The sequence below is a fragment of the Ambystoma mexicanum genome, chromosome 1p (genome assembly GCF_040938575.1).
Source record: "Ambystoma mexicanum isolate Mex_15411 chromosome 1p, UKY_AmexF1_1, whole genome shotgun sequence".
In the NCBI taxonomy this organism is placed as follows: Eukaryota; Metazoa; Chordata; class Amphibia; order Caudata; family Ambystomatidae; genus Ambystoma; species Ambystoma mexicanum.
The window spans coordinates 597182243-597198814 of NC_090921.1; the positions used below are offsets into that span (position 1 = coordinate 597182243).

General features: G+C 48.1%; 1 protein-coding gene across 2 annotated transcripts in view; it reads left to right on the top strand.

The window, feature by feature from the left end:
* MLLT1 (MLLT1 super elongation complex subunit) overlaps nucleotides 1–16572 on the top strand; it is an 870086-nt gene that overhangs the window by 154790 nt on the left and 698724 nt on the right. For both annotated transcript variants that reach the window (XM_069649554.1, XM_069649553.1), the window contains exon 2: nucleotides 3717–3897. In XM_069649554.1, coding sequence (XP_069505655.1) covers nucleotides 3717–3897 — 181 coding nt within the window. The remainder of the gene's footprint in view (nucleotides 1–3716; nucleotides 3898–16572) is intronic.

Below are 16572 nucleotides of genomic sequence, written 5' to 3' on the forward strand. Positions count from 1 at the left end.
AGACTTAGCCTGAACGTATGTATTAAGCACATTTTATTGTCAAACATGTCCCAAGTTTTATTAAACGTTTTGATGACAAACTTTTTATATATTCTTATCCAAGTAATCATATGAATTCTATTTAGATTCACTTCTTTCTTTATTAATGATGATCTTAATTCAATCTTTTGTATATCGAAAGGTTGATTTTCCTTTAACCATAACAATAAAATAAGAAATACCTTTCAAAAGGGACAAAAAGGGCTACTTCCCTGAACTTGTACATTTTCCGTGGATCCCTGGAGTCTTGCACCAAAGACTAGAATGTTAGTTCTCACTTCCAATTTGTAACAGAATACATGTATTAAATTGTTCACTGCTCCCTGCCATACAAATGTCCCAGGGTACTTAGTCTCACTACACTCCTAGAAATGGATAGATCCAATTTAACTCAGTTCGACAATGTAGGCCTGGTAATGCTATATTCTTATTTGTGGTGACCATTTGGGGCATGGCTTAAAAGTGTTAACCCTTTAACTCCCTCCAGATAATCAGTCTGTGGTTTACCGGTGTGTAACATGTTTCTATTGTATACCTGAGGTTGCAATGAGTATTTGTATTCTTAATATATTTGCAATGTGGATTCTGAACAGAACTCTGAAGAGAGTTGCCTGTGTTTTTCTCCCCAAAGGACGGATTGAGTAGCACTGGTTTTTCCATATGGTTCCTTTTTGTCAGTGCATACATCACACATTCAAAGTGCAAGGTTGCAATGACCAAAAATGATACTGAAATTTACAACTGCCATTGCAAATCACAAACATTGCAATCTCTTGCAAGTTAGTTTATGCAGAAAGTGAATTGTAAACCTTCCTAGCAGCCCACACAGAAATGTATAAATGGTTTATGTGGGCTCATGCAGGACAACAAGGCGAGTACATCTGAGGATAGTGACGCCTTCTCCATACCATTTCTAAAAAGGGGACTCCTCCCTATGCCAAACATGAGGCGGATGGGATTGGAGCAGGTGTAGTCTCAAGTAGGAAAGTATGACGTAAATGCATCTACCAAAAGTCACTTGGCTTTTGGGCAGCCACTCAATTCCACCAAATCTCAGTCCACGTCTTTTTATGTATCCCACTTACCACCACACTAGAGGTTGAAATGTTATATGGCTTTTTCTATGTCTCAACCCTCCATCCAACACCACCAGTAAATGCAATGCTCTTATAAATATCTGCACTTTCTCACAGGTTTCCTGTTGGGATAGACTAGCAAATAATGTTTGAGAAAGGCCCGAATACGGACATTCTCTCAAACAATATGGGGACATGTCAACTGCTTCCTGTCCTGTAACTCTGCGTTTGGGGGGCTCGGGGGATGGTGGGTTCAAAAATTTAAGTTGCAAGCTACTAGCCTGTCATTAAAAAGTCACTTGCCACCTCAATGCTATACATATACACAACACACAATTCCGTACTTCCCAAGAGTCAAATTTGCACCCTGATGTAAGTGGGCCATCCACGGTCCTTATTGACATAAGAGGCAGCCCATCAGTTGGGAAGTGTTTGGATTTCCAAACACCCTCTCCTCTTGCCAATGTCACCAACCGAGCATAGCTGGCATAGTCCCATACAAAGTCCTCACACCTTTCTCTATAGTGCCCCTGGTAGACCGACCCACAGTGATTCCCCAACATGACATTCCCCAGAGGTCTCTTGAGCAGGGGGCATGTCCTTCCGCTGGACATATAATTAACTACCTCAGCCCTAGGAACTAAACTGTGCTCCACTTTCGTAGTCTCCGTTGCATTGCACAAACATATGCATCTTTGTCTTTTATTTCATTTAATGATTTCAGACCTTGCTGTAGCCTTTAAAAGTAGTGTTTTTATTTTTTTTGCGTCCGCAGCCGATCATCTGTTCTGTTCAGCTGGAATATTTGCACAAAGCCAAAGTTTGGCACACCCCTAGTACCAATCCACCAGCCTTCAACCTTTAAGTGAAGCCTGACATCTCTGCCATAGCTACTGTTGGCACAATGGAGGAAAATCTGGAAAAATAAAATCGATCCTAAGTGTACAGCGGCCAAGCAATAGCAAAAGGTGGGTGGGGGGGTTAGGAGGGGGCATTCCAGACTTTTGAAGGTAGGCATTGTTAGTTTTACTTGCTTCACTAACTCTTTTGGGGGGCACATGTTACCATTGCAGGGAACCCTGCCCCTTTGCAAGTTTCCTTAGTTTTTTTTACTGTAGCACGTCGCCTTCCCGTGAAGTACTGCCTGGGTGCCATCTGTTTCTTCTTTATTTTTTATTTCTTTTACTTTTTTGATAAGTCTGGGATAGGCTGGTAGCAGCACATCTATTTTAAGCACCATATACCGAAAAGGGCTGTACCATGCTTTTCGCACAGTTATTTTGTCCGTCTTGTCCTTCTTCCTGACTTTTGGGTCAGGAAATGTCATGCATATTAAGCCCTTTACTGTACTTCTGGCTTGAGTTTTCTAGCTGAAGTGGAGGAGGGTGCATCCTCACAGGATGTGAACTGTCTTATCCAATTCCACATTCCAGTCACTGGATGTCTGTTGCTGGGTAGATGTGGGTCAAGGGGCTGTCCATGATTCAACTGCCCTGGCCAGTTTGAATGGTGCAGATCCTTGCGATTGGTGATCTAGAGTAGCCCCCAGCTCAAAAGCATGATCAATGTATTACTGGCTGCAGCTGTGTCACCCTTTGCCCCCTTAAATATATACTGGAGATGAGACAGTGAAAAAGAGGAACAGCCTGCTGAAGACTCAAACACAATGAACTTGAAGTCTACGAGCATTGCCTCCAGCCACATGCAAGTGAAGCAGCCCTACCTCTCTGCAATGATCCATAGAAGGCCCTTCATGGTGCTTTTACCCTTGGGTTGGTGGGACCAATAGTCCAGGCCACTTCTTAACCCTGCCCCAGGGCTTGTTCTGAAATTCTATCTAAACTGCTAGCAATAAAGTTGGCTTCATCCTTTGGTTGGAACACTGTACTCTTTGGATCAATTGTTTCACAGCCCTCACCAGATGGCTGCAGATTAAGCTCACAAAAGCTCCCTAACAACCATATATTTGTATCCCTGTTTTGTATATGCAGCTCATGCTGCTGGTGGTGGAGGCTGTACACTCTACCATTCTGACTGCATGGGGGGGGGCGTACTATTTATGCACAAGGGAAATGTCTTTCTAGACATTTGTCTAGTGTTTGCTGTACCTACTCACTAGGCAAGGGGGCTGGGTTTCATTTAAGGCAATAGTATGCGTCTCTGTGGGATGCTGAGGTTTTGGGAAGGTGTATTTTCCTACTTCCCGACTGGGGAGGGTTTGGTAATGCCTCATAAGGGCACCCTGATCTAACACTTCCTCTGAATAGTAGGTAGGCAGGGCAGCATCAGAAGACTGTCCGAATATCGCACTATGAAAGGAACATGATGAAGGACTGTTGTGCATTACATGTTTACTACTGCCAGGTCACTAGGTCTTAGCAAGTGGAGTTCTATGGTACACAGAGCTTCGCTGGTTGCATCATAAAAGGTCCCGTACATGTGAGCGTTGTGGCATTCTTCTCCTGTAGGTGATTTTTGTTATGATCTTGAAAGGGTATTTTTAGCTAGGTGGTTCTCCTCATCCTAGTGAATATTTGGTCTACTTTGTTGGGCAGCAGGTCCCCCATCAGCCTGGTAAATTATGTTCCCTTTTTCTCACAGTGCACGGTACAAGTGAAGCTGGAGCTGGGACACCGAGCCCAGTTACGGAAGAAAGTTACCACTGAGGGGTTTACCCATGATTGGATGGTATTTGTACGCGGTCCAGAGCAATGTGATATCCAGCACTTTGTGGAGAAGGTAGTCTTTCGGCTGCATGAGAGTTTCCCGAAACCCAAACGAGGCAAGTACTGAACATATTTATTGCTGTAATTCAGGATTTAACTTTGTGTTGCCTGGGAAGGGGGGGGGGGATAGCTGTCATTTTGTTTGTAATAAGATCTTTTTATTGAAAATTTTATACAAGATAACATTTGCATAGTAATGTCAAAAAACAATGGTGATTATTGGAGTATAGCAATAAGTAGGGTACGAACGGAAATAAGGATCCTAACTCCAACAAAAATATTCTCCTGCCGTATAGTCACTGACGAATACCACAACTCATGCCAATTTGTGTCTGTGTATATAATATTGGGAGTGGGTGGGGTGCATGTCCTCCTGGGAGTCTCCCATGATATCACAGATTTCAATAGTCGAACCTAATTAACCCTGATGGCATGAGCAATATTTAGTAGGTCTAGAGTTCTTAGAGGTTTGGTGCTGCTGTAGTCTATGTTGAATGATTTTGCATATTCTAAGAAGCAGTTCAATTTTCTGAAGGAAAAAAAAAACTGGCTAATCTTATTGTTTATGGTACATCTTTTTCACAAATCAGGAGGGTCCACATTCTAACCACCCACCCAGCTAGGCTCAAGTGAGAGTTGGGCCTTGGTAGCTAGGTTGAGTACCGAATTGAACCCAAACGTGGAAACCTCTGTTGAATTGAGGTATCCTTTTGTAGATTTGAAAACCCTTTGACTTGGATTTTGAACTTTTTGTTTGATTTCTTCTTTTTGGCAGTTGATGTGGTGACCCATGCTAGAAACCGTGCCCTTGGGACACACATTTGACTTTGAAGAGTCTTTGCAGGAGAGGGGTGAGCTATGAGGCATTGACGTCATCTAGTGTGTAAAAAAAATAAAATTATTAAAAAAATATATATATATAAAAATTTAAAAAAAATCTTTGTTTTTTTATCAGTTGGACAGGTTAGTACGGAGGGCTGTATCGAGTTGTTTCACATCCTGGTGAGCACCTTAGTTTTAGTTGGTAGGAAGGGAAACTCCCTTTTAGCAGGAGGGCTAGTGAGGCATTTTATTTTAAATAAAAGTTCACTGTTGAACCGTGTCCATTTGTCTGAGTCTTGCTTCTGGTTTGCCAAAAGGCTTAAAGGTCCGTCACTACGGGCTAACCAGGGCATTCATCTAAGAGATCTGCTTGTGACTAGCTCTTGTAGATGTCAGTATTTGTTTGAGTTGGGATCTGTCCAACCTCTAAAGACCCTCTGCTCAGAAGCTGGATTGTATCTCAAAATGTTCGATACAGTTAGGCCCCAATTTTCTTGTGTATAGGATTGAGGTTGCGATTCTGTGTCAGCGATATTTGCTGTATGAATACCAACATGTTCTGTCTCAGCTTCCCTAGGGTAGTACCTGATAGAAATATAGCAATCTAGGTTAGAATGTTCATTTTGATGGCAGCAGTTCTTCCAAACCAAGATATGGCCTGTAGATATTGTTAATGGGCTGAGAGGGGCAACATGTTTTTCTTGGAAGCCAGTCAGTTCAAAGCGCCACTGGTTCGAGTCCTGATCCTGCGCTTAGACTAGTCTCTGGTGTTAAGTGCATTATAAAAGATTGATTAATGCCAACATTGTTTGTAGCAGATCGGGGAAGTTGGCCTCAAACAAGGCAGAGGGGTGATTTGCATACCCATGATTTTAATACTATGTGTGGCCGATTAGAAAGGAATGAGGTCCTTCACCTGCACTGCCATCTGCAAGGATGTGCAGATTGAGGACCTTGCACATGCATAGATTAATTTTAATTCCGGAGACGACCTTGGAATTCTTAAGTAAACGAAACACTGGAGGGAGGATGGATCGGCTTAGTGTTAGATTTCCTAATTTGCCCTAATGCTAGAAGTTCCACTGCTATGGCAAACAGCAAGGGAAGAGGGTGCAGCCTTGTTTGGCACCCTTTGACATGGAAAACCTTTTGAGATGTAATGGTTCATTGAGGCCTTTGCTGTAAGAGAGTAGTACAAGGAGGAGATGAAATTCTCCAGCATGGGGTCTGACATGGATTCACATGCTCATGAATATTAGTCATCCGGCCGGGAAGCCTGGGTAAAGGAAAAAACAGTTTAACTTTTTGTTTCAAAACTGTCTTTCTCCTATATTGTCTTTCTCCTATAAAGCAATCGCTGAGCTCTGGGTCATACTGCCCCCAGCCAATGACTGCCCTCTCCCTAAGCCCCTCTGGCAGCCATCTTCACATTTTTACTGCACGTCCAAGTGTTGGGAGTCCTCGCTTTGTGTGCTTTTTGCCAGGAAAATCCTATTTTTGATCGATAGTTCGTGTTCTTAATCGTTTCGTCATCCGACTAACGGGGATCCATTTTCAGCATCTTTCATTGCCCCTCAAGGGTGGAATTGTCAAGTGTTTCTTCTTCAAAGTTTTCAGAAGGCCATCAGGCCTACACCACATGCCGGATCATGTCGGAGATGGACAGGGGGGGTGTGGGGTGGGGGAGCTGTCCCTCTTCAAGCTCTGCAACAGCTGCAGTTTGCATAAAGTTTTCGTGGAGCACAAGCATTTCCAGTGCCTTTTTATTATCTTCACCCGACGCACAGGGAGGAAGACTGCAAGATCTGCCGTGGCTTTACCAAGCGCACGATGAAGGATCGGCACAGCAGGCTGGCGGCATGGCTCAAATCCCAGGCCCCTGCCCCATGTGTTTCAAAGGGGCATGTCTCATCCGGATCCAGCCAGAGCTGGTTTTAAGTCCTTTTGTGGGCGCTCAATCCATGAGGGGGTGAGGGGAATATGCAAGACGAGGCCAAGCACAGAGTCTGCTTTCGTCGGTCGCCACGCAAGCGGATCCCGCGACGACCGGGGTGCGTTCGTCTCCAGCGGCCTCAGTCTCCAGCCATTGCTCCAGTAATTTGTTGAAGAGAAAGTCAGCTACGCTGGGGAAGCTACGGGAGAAACCGGAGATGGCCAAGCAACAGGTAAAGGTGGCCGACCTGCCTGTGAAGGCCTAGGTGATACATGCTAAATCTTCTGCCTCTATTGAGCTGGTGGCGGCAGCCCTTTCGAAGGCGAAAGGGACTGACCTGGCCCAGGGTACCCCTATGGCAGCCAAGGTTGCTCTTCTTCCCAGGTGGGAGGCTTTGGTCAAGCCAGTGGAAAAGACCTCGGAAAAGAGGATACTGTCCCATTAGCCCAGAGCCGACCCCCTCAGGAACCAAGAGGGGAGGGACGGGGAGGGTGAGTGGAAGAACTCCAAGGCACGGCTATTTCTTCTTCCGATGTAGAGAACGAGGGTTCCATCCATACCATCCCGGGAGACGTTGGGATGACGGGAACGTGGAGGAGGTACCCGCCGGAGGCGGCAATGACTACATCTGCTGGGACGACGACGTAGGTGCTACTCCCCAGGCACCTCCCAGAGATCTGTCACATGATATTCTTTCAACCCGCCACACACTGGTGTTGGAGATTCAGAAGAGGATGCCTACGGCACCGCCACCCGCTCCACCGGGGCCACCACCGCCGAAGAACAGGCACCCTACGCCACTGCTTCAACCGCCGGTATCCCCCTACCCCCCTTAGAGATACAGGGACGGACACGGTGACGACTGACACAGTTGACGACGGCAGCATCTCTCCGCCGGCAAGGGCTTCTCCCCTGGACAAAGTGGGTTCCTTCCACTCGATCGCCCGCACTTCGGAACTCTTCCAGCTCACACCGGAGGAGACAAAGGAGGGCTTCCTGTATCAAAGCCGGGAGGCGAAAAGGAAGACAATTTTGGCAGTGCCTCTCCTGGACGATGTCTGGGAAGAGGGGCTGGCACTGCTGAAGAAGGGGACTGGCTTGAAAAATACCAGGTGTTGGAGTCTGCATCCAAGAGTTTGCGGTCACAGCCATCACTGGACTCTGGTCTCGGCTGCTGCATGGAAGTGGTCGTCCAGCCAGTCTTCAGCCTCCATTCCCCCGTACAGCAGCCAACGCTTTAGCTATCCTGGCCAGGTATGAAAGGGAGCTTTGGTACACAATGGCTCTGATCCTGGATTTCCTCGAGGACAGGCGGGTCGAGGCGATGGAGATCCTTAAGGAATCGAAGGGGGCGTCGGACCATGCCATTACCATGACCCTGAACATTGCGGACACAGGATTCCGCCAGATGGGGAAACGGGGTTTTCCTCCATCGTTGTGGCTGTCTGAAGGCCACCAACTTTAGGCAGGAGGTCCAGACTAGGGTCTTGGACATGCCGTTCGACTCAGACAATCTCTTTGGAAAAGCCCTCAAAAAATCTATTCGGGAAATCAAGACAGACAGACTGCCTGTGCCCTGGGCATGCTACAGCAATACCATCCTTCCGTTCGTTCCTCAGGAGGGAAGTCTGCAGACCTTCAAAGGGTTTTGGCGGCGTATCGTCCTTACCATCAGCCATCCGGTACCGCGACCCAGGAAGCCTACAGGGGTCGCTCCAAGGCCTTTAGAGGTTCCGTCGTCATCAAGGCTCCTGAGGCAGCGTGCCAGCCTCCAAGCAGGCCTGAACCGGCAAACCTGCACCCCACTGGCTGGCCCTTCGTCAGCGTGTGGGTAAAATTCTCCACTGATCGATGGGTGCTGGATGCTCTCGCCCACACACACTTTGGCGTTTCAGCGAAGTGTCCGCCGATGCCTCCGGTAGCCCAGCAGGAACAACGCATCCCTCAGCTGTTGTGGAGGTTCGGGCCATGTTAAAAAAATGTTTTTTTTAAAAAAAAATGGCCGCTAGACCAGGTTTCGAATCGACTCCGGGGCTCCAGAGTTTACTCCAAGATACATTTCTGGTAAGAAAGTGGATCGGGGGCTGGAGATCCATTCTCGATTTTAAGACGACTCAAGAAGTACAGCAAGTCCCAAAAATTCAGGATGGTCACTTTGCAGCATGTGCTAGGCCAACTGGTGGAGGGAGACTTCCTATTGTCGTTGGATCTAGAGGACACGTACTTCCACATCCCCATTCACAAAAACCATTGCAAGTTCTTGTGCTTCGTCGTACAAGGGAAGCACGACCAGTTCAAGGTTCTCCCCTTCTGGCTGAAGTCGTTGCAGTCTCTACAAAGTGCCTGGCTCCAGTGGCGGCCCATCTGTGCCTACAGGGGATACATGTGTACCTTTACTTCAATGACTGGCTCATCCGGGCAAGGGACGTCGCTGTCGATCACACGAAGAGGACCATCTGGCTGCTGACGGATCTGGGGTTCTTGGTGAACTATGCAAAGTCCTGCTTCACTCCATCGCATGACGCGCTATTCCTGGGGGCCAGGCTCAACAGGGTGTCCTGCCTGGTGGCCCCCTCGGAGGAGAGGATAGGGGCCATTTTATGCAAGGTGCAGCAGCTGTTGGCACTGGCGATCGCCACGTGAGGACCATCAAGTTGCTGCTCGGCATGATGTTGTTGTGTATCTACCTGATCAGGCTTTGCAGGTTGCGGATGCAACCATTCCAGGAATGCCTGGACTCCTGTTGGATCCAGGTGTCCGGAAGCTTGAAAGACAGGATTGTTCTTGACTAGGTCAGTCGAGCAATAAGGTGGTGGGGGTGTGCGTACACCAACATTGCGGGGGCACAGACTCCCAGAGCCCCTGTACCAGGAGATGGTCACAGACACTTCCCAGGAGGACTGGGGAGCCCACATTGGACATCTACACGCCAGAGGCCTGTGGCTGCCGGAGGAGAAGGAGCTACACATCAATGTCCTGGAGCTTCAGGCAGTATTTTGGGCCCTGGAGTAACTTCTTCCGTCTCTCAAGGGCAAGGTGGTGATTGTCTTCACGGACAATACCACCACAATGTTTTACATCAGGAAGCACGGAAGCACCAGGTCACCAGCACTCGGGAAGTGCTGGAGCTGTGGCACTGGGCCATTGCCCAGTGGATGTTTCTCGTTCCTTTTCACCTTGTGTGAGTAAAAAACACTGCTGCCGACTCTCTCAGCAGGGAGCTGCGCTCTTGCCATGAGTGTGAGCTTCGACAGGATCAAGTGGACAGCCTCTTCCTTAGGTGGGGCAGACCCAGATCGATTTATTTGTGACAGCGACCACCACCAAGTGCCAGAGGTTTGCCAGCAGGGTCCCCCAGCCGGGGAGCATTGGGGGGGGGGTGCATTCTCCTTCCCGTGGGAAGACTTGATCCTGTACGCGTTCCCTCCATTGCCTCTCTACTACGAGTCATCAGTCAACTCAGATGGTCTTGGTGCAGGATGATCTTTGTCGCACCTGCGTGGCTGAGGCAGATCTGGTACCCGGACCTTCTCGGCATGTCAGCGGCCCCTCGACCCAGGATAGCTGAACCTGAAGGCCTGACTCCTGCAGCATTAGTGTTCGGTGGGTACGAGCTGCAGGTGGACTGCAGGGAGGTCCTTGCCAGGGCATCATCGACTTAGTGCTACGGGCACAAATGGAAGCATTTTGCGATTTGGTGCAAGTCGCAGGACTTTAACCCTCTTAGGGTCACGGCCCCCAAGTCATTACATACTTGTTGTCGTTAGCTAAGTCGGGGCTGGCTCACTCCTCCATCAAAGTGCATCTTGCGGCTCTCTAGCTATACTAGCTCTCCGGGACGGTCTTCTCTTTGGTCACATCATCTAGTGAAGGAGTTGCTTAAAGGATCGTTCCGATCGTTCTCGCCGGTGAAGGCGCCTGCCCTGGCATGGGATCTCAACGTGGTGCTGACTAGGCTCATGCGGGTGGTGGGGTGGGAACCCTTGGAGCCCATGCATAAGCTCCTCTCAAGTTCCTTTCTTGGAAGACAGCTTTCCTCGTGGCCATCACCTCTGCCAGGAGTTTGGGTGAGATCCAGGCCCTGTCTTGTAAGCGGCGCTACTTGACTTTCCACGAGACAAGGGTGTTGATGTGGACGCACCCCACCTTCACACCCAAGGTTCTGTCCGAATTTTGTCTCCACCAGCCCTTGGTGTTGCCGGTATTTTTTCCGACTACTTCGTTGCCGGCTGAAAGGACTTTGCACTTTCTGGATGTAGCTCGAGCGTTGAAGTTTTATGTGGCCAGCACAAAGAGTTTCCGGAAGACTTCTCAGCTTTTTGTGAACTTTGGTCCTTTGAACCATGGGAAGGCCTTGTCCAAGGATTCCATCACCAGGTGGCTCTCTGGCTGCATCACTCATTGTCACTGGTTGGCTAACCGACCGCTGCCTGGCCGTCCGAGCTCATTCTACCAGAGTGATCGCTGCTACAACAGCCTTCCTGTCTAGTGAGCCGCTGCTTGACATCTGCAGGGCTGCTACGTGGAGGTCTACACACACCTTTTTGAAATTCTACTGCGTCGACAGGGATTCCAGGGAGGAGTCAAGAGTCTGCCAAGCAGTGCTACGAACCTGTTCGCTAGAAGTTGAGCCTGGTGAGTAGGTAAGCGGAATTGCTTCTGTTGAGCCTTGCTACCGCCTGTGGTTGTGTATGTATGTATTGCTATGTATTCTTTATTCATGAGCATGTGAATCCATGCCAGACCCCATGCTGGAGAAGGAACAAGTAACTTACCTGTAACTGTTGTTCTCCAGCATGGTTCTGGCAGGGATCCACATGCAAATCCTCCCTCCTGCCCCTCTGCGGCAGCTCTTGGTCATACTGCCACTTTACGTGCTACCAAATCTGAAAATGGCTGCCAGAGGAGGGGCTTAGGGAGAGGATAGTCATTGGCTGGGGCAGCATGACCCAGAGCTCAGTGATTAGTTTATAAACTATCTTACTCCTATAAACCAAAGTGAAGCTGTTTTTCTTTTACTGAGGATTCCCGACCGGTCGACGGAATATTCATGAGCGTGTGAATCCGTGCCAGACCCATGCTGGAGAGCAAAAGTTACAGGTAACTAACTTGTCCCTTATCACCCAAATTGATTCTAAGAGCCAAGTGTAGGAAGGACCACTTGACATGATCTGAGGCCTTCTCTGTATCTGAGCTAGGATCATTGACTGCTCCCTGATCTTGTGTGCAGTATCTATTAGACTAAGTATCTTTTGAACACTGTCTGGGGCTTGCCTCCCGGCTACGAAGCCGGATTGTTCCACCCTGATGAGGTCCGGTAGCAGTCTCGGGAGGATAGCTCAGGGGCAACATGCTCCCTTGGAAGCAAGACGACACGGAGCAACACAGGTTCGATCCCTGCGTCTGCTCTTAGAAACCTCTGGGTATTAAGCACGTTATAAATAACCTATCATATCACTTGTTAAAGGTGGTTAGCCAATATATTAGCGTACATTTTTGTGTCCATGTTAAGGGCTGCTATCGGGCAGTCGGACTAGCAGTTTTTAGGGTCTTTCCTCACCTTATGAATCAGGCAGAGTTTTGCCTCACCTATGGCGCATGCAGACTTACCCTGGTGCCACATCTGACGGGCCCGGTGTCCTAATTTCCTGGGTGCGACCCTGAGTGGCTCCAACTTTTAGTTTCCGTGTCAAGAGCCTGCCTGCTTTATTCCCATGTTCGTAATATCGCTTATTTGTTTTCAACATAGAGAGCTCCACCCTCGACCGATTAATGATATGAATATATTCCTGTATGGTTTGAGCGCACAGAAGATTTTGAGTGTCTGAGGAACGTTCTCCCTTCTCATGCTCCCCGAGAGTGAGTAGTTTTCCATGTCAGACTTTGTTCATTCTTGCTCTTTTTGCTCTCACTATGCCCTCAAATGCTTTAAAGGTGTCCCACCTAATTTCCTCATCAGTGGCTCCCAGTTTTGTTTTTCCAAAATAATTTTTCATGTCCAAACTATTTTCCTTGACCAGTGCTGTCTCAAATGAGGCTAAGATTAATTTTCAAACTTTTGGGTCTAGGTTTCTGTGATGCTCGGGGCATGGTCCGAACACATAATACTCCCTATTGTCACATGGGTCATATAAGTTAGTAGATCAGCGCTCGCCAGTAAATAATCGGAGAGCAGGTTCTGTGAATGTGTGAAAAGGTGCATTATCTTCTGGGATCTGCATGCCGCCAGGGGTGTGTCAAATTTGCCTCTAAAATTAGGTTTTTAAGGTCTAGTGCGAGTTGGGCTACTCCCTAGTAGGTACCCTCTGAGATATCTAGAAAGCTAGTTTTAAATCTCTTGCCAGAATTAAGTGATCACTGGGAAAGGCAAATCATTCCCTCAGGATGGCACATCAGATTTAATTCTGGCCTGTGCTTGGGCCATAAACAGATGCAAAGCAAAGGTCTTCCGGACCCCGTTCAACATTCATGTCCAGAAGATCTCTCCCGTCTATATCTGCCTTACTTTCCATGCTAAATTAGACATTGCGTCCAAACAGGGACCCTCTGCTGCTTTTCCTCCTTTTAGCTGTTGAAAATAATTGAAGGGGGACGTACTTGGAATGAAGCATGAAGATATCCTACCTCGGACGTTCTCTGCTGGAGGCATGCAACATCTACCTGATTGCCTCTCCGCTCTGATAACAATTGGATTCACTTTTGGTGTGACCTCGGACCCATTGCATTATAGGAAAGTATCTTAAATGATTAGGCTGGATGGTGTTTGTGCTTTGCACAGTCTTTATTTGTAGGCTCAGCTATGCAAGCTTTATAAAGCTATTCGAGTATTCGATAGTGACTGAGTACAAGGTATCAAATGAAGAACCGCAAACTAGTGTCCATGAAATCTGAAATAGAGTTCCAAATCTAGGGTATGTTACTATTCGGCAATTGGCTCTAGAGTCACAGCATGAGACGGATGGGGCGAAATTCCTCCACTGGGTTGTTATATCAGTGTAAGTCGGACTGACGAAATCGAAGGCAGGCCAAAATGGGTGCTGGCCGTGTGGGAGACCCCTGTTGGAGCCACAGTTTTGGATCAAGGAGTCAACCAACCTGGTGCATTGTGCATGCAGACTGAGGCGGTCCTCCCTCCCTCCCTCCCTCCCTCCGGCAAGACAGGCTGCACTGAAAAGTGGGAACACAATGGAGGCACAAAAGTCTTTGTAGAAACCAGGAACAGATTTATTACAGGTAGGGGAGTGAACTCTTTCCCAGCAGGATAAATTAGACACACTGGACTAGCTAGGCACACCCACTAGCATGGAACTTGGGGCCTGGGGGAGTACCCTTTGATGCACTGGAGGTGGGAGAAAGGGATGCCAAGGGATGGTGGGGGGAGGAAGAGAGGCAGGCGCACAGAGGCCGAGAGAGATTTGAACAGGGAGACTCTCACAGGGAGAGGGACAGGGGCACTGGGAGAGGGACAGGGGCACTGGGAGAGGGACAGGGGCACTGGGAGACAGGCACAGATACAAGGAGGGGCGGGGGCAGGCACAGAGACACAGGGAGAGACCAGGGGGAGGCAGACCGGTCAGGAGCCCCCTGCTGGTGGGAATATAGAGCAGGTTGAGGAGGAAAGGAGGGGAAGGATGTTAAGGTGGAAGACCAGGGGTACCTGTGGAAAGGGCCTCCTGAGCTCTGCTGCACCCCCCGTCGGCACACAGCTGCCAGCAACCAAGAGAAGAGGCCTGTTCCCCCCCCCCCCCCGCCACAGCTGTTATATTAGGCTGTCGCTGCCACCCTGGAACACATGTGGTTGCCAGGGATACATTTTTGTGTGGTGTCCAGGGAAGGGGAGACCAGGTTGGTTTGTTGGCAGGGACAAGTTTGCTGGGAGAGGAAATGGGTACATAGTTTCAGGCAATTACAAGGTGGAGGACAAGTGTACTTCTAGAACCCAACAATTCAAGTAGCAATACCAGTCAGTCCACTGCGCTTGCAATCAGTTAGAAAAGGTAACACAGGCTGCAGGTAACAGGCAGAGATGGGTACATTGCCTGTCTACACCACAGACGTGACAAATATTGACCAGAATTCCAGTCACACAACGCCAATAGTTAGATTTTGGAATGCTTGAGTTGCTGCAGTGTTAAACACGTGCAGCCTGACACGTGTTTCGAGCGTAACCGTGCTCTTCTTCTGAGGTTGATAGAATGTAGATACAATTAGAAAAACCAAATTATGTATTACAAAAGCCACAGACAAAAAAATGGGAAGGGCAGGCAGAGAAGTCAAATAAATTCAACCTTGTCCATAACATTCAATTGTGAAGGATCAAAATATGATCATATTGCCAAAATACAAAGACAAACCAAAATGAATAAACACTGTTGTAACCGTCACGATGTACATTCAAAATACATAAAGACCATAAAAAAACACAAAGATTTCAGGACTGTGTGTGTGTGTGTGTGCCCCCCCCTGAGGGGAGAATAATGGCAGGACTGGGGAAGGAAGGAGGTTCCCAGAAAAGGTATGAGGTCAGGCGCTATCTTGGTGGTTTGCAGAGGGCAGGATAATTGCAGGTTATGGAGAAGCGGCATTTCAGAGCCCCCTACCCTTGATGTGCACAAGTGGAACTCGTTTTGCAGGGTTCAGAGGGGCCTCATGCTAAGACAAAGGGGAGATAGAAATTATAGGTTGGGCTGAGTGGGAGGACCCTTCAAGCTGCGGCTGAGCAACAGGTAGAACTGGTTCTTGGAGGGATTGTGGCTTGGAGCCACAACCCCCCCACACAGTGCAGGGGGACAGAGGAAAATGCATTGGGCAAAAATAAGTTACCCAATACTTTGGATAATGAAGTTGTGAAATACATTGAACACAGTGTTCAAATGAAGTCGTGCACTACATTGCAAATGAAAAGGGACATATAAACTCCCATGTTCACAGGGCCATGGCCCACCTATTGTTACTCAGGATGTTGCCCCCTGCCCCACACCCTCCTTGAGGATGCATAGATTGTGTGAGTCTAGACCCCTCCCCATCCCGGGGTTGTGCGCTCAGGTGGCAGGTACCGTCTGCTAAGGTGTGGAGGGCTGACCCAGTCTCTTCTGGTCTTGAGGGCAGCTCCAGGCCAATGATTTTAGCACTCTCCTCGGGTCTGCATCGTAGTGATCTTTCCTCCCAGTTGAGTAAGAGACCAAACAAGAAGGTCTGTTTGTACTTTATTTTCACACTGTAGCCTATCCGTTATTGGTGTGTAAGGATTGTGATGTCTTGAAAATTAGAAGTGTCGTTCTCATTTGTGGTAGAAGCATGACATTTCATAATTCTGTCCCGCGGCTGTGCTTTGGAACCTTTGCGCAGGGGGCCCCACTCTGTGTACCCCTTCTAGTATAGTGCCACCTTTTGCTATTTCCGGGAATGTATAATTGAACATTTGAAGAACCCACTTTCTGCAGTGTGAGCCCTCTGCTGATCCTCTGATCCATAGTGTCGGCAAGCTCGCCTTTGGAAATTAATGGTCCTCCTTGAGGTATTGTACCGAAGTTTCAGCTTCCCTATCCTTTAGTTAATTTGCTTCATGTCTCTCAAGAGATTCCTATAGTGTTTTCCAAACACAGCTGGGAACTTGCCACACCATCACTCATAACAACTAGACGGACCGGAATGAAAAAGAAAGAATATGCCTACCCATAGGAAAACCGGATACATGTAACCAGAATTATAAGGACTAAGACATTAACCCACTTACCCAAAGCTCAAGTTTCTGCATACTTAACTTGCACAAAAATCCACACAACCATCGTCTCGCTCAGCAAACCGCATGCACTTCACCACACTGCAACAAATAACGAACAACACATAAATCGCACCAACAGCCCACAAGATCTTGCATCGATCCAATATTCACACCCAAGCTCCGTGCATGGTGAAAACCGAACTGAAGTTGCCAACAGCACACCACTTTCCTTACTTTCCTATTCCCTCTTAA